Here is a 294-nt window from a genome sequence, read left to right on the forward strand (position 1 = left end):
CGTGCTGGACGGAGGCGGGGAAGCTGCTTCGGCTCAGGCTGCTCCACTCTTCCACCTTGGGGCTGGGGTAGGGCGAGCTGTCACTCACTGCGGGAACACACGGCAAGGGGCGTCAGGGGGGCCGGGAACTGCCCGCCCCTCCCCGCGCACCCCCACACCTTCCCGTGCGCCCGGCCCGGCCCGGCCCGGGGCACATGGCTCTCTGGCTCCAGCCGGGGAACTGACCCGACCTGGCTGGCACCCTCCTGCCCCTCCTCAGTGCTGTTGCCACTGCCTCATCTCCTTCTCCCCGAG

The 294-nt window shown here is 71.8% G+C and overlaps 1 protein-coding gene across 1 annotated transcript in view; it reads right to left on the reverse strand.

Moving 5' to 3' along the window:
- Nucleotides 1-294, reverse strand: part of PAX9 (paired box 9) — a 27,027-nt gene that overhangs the window by 16,503 nt on the left and 10,230 nt on the right. Inside the window, exon 6 of the mRNA XM_025201781.1 lies at nt 6-87. Within this exon, the coding sequence (XP_025057566.1) occupies nt 6-87 (82 nt within the window). The remainder of the gene's footprint in view (nt 1-5; nt 88-294) is intronic.

The sequence above is a fragment of the Alligator sinensis genome, unplaced genomic scaffold (genome assembly GCF_000455745.1).
Source record: "Alligator sinensis unplaced genomic scaffold, ASM45574v1 scaffold280_1, whole genome shotgun sequence".
NCBI lineage: Eukaryota > Metazoa > Chordata > Crocodylia > Alligatoridae > Alligator > Alligator sinensis.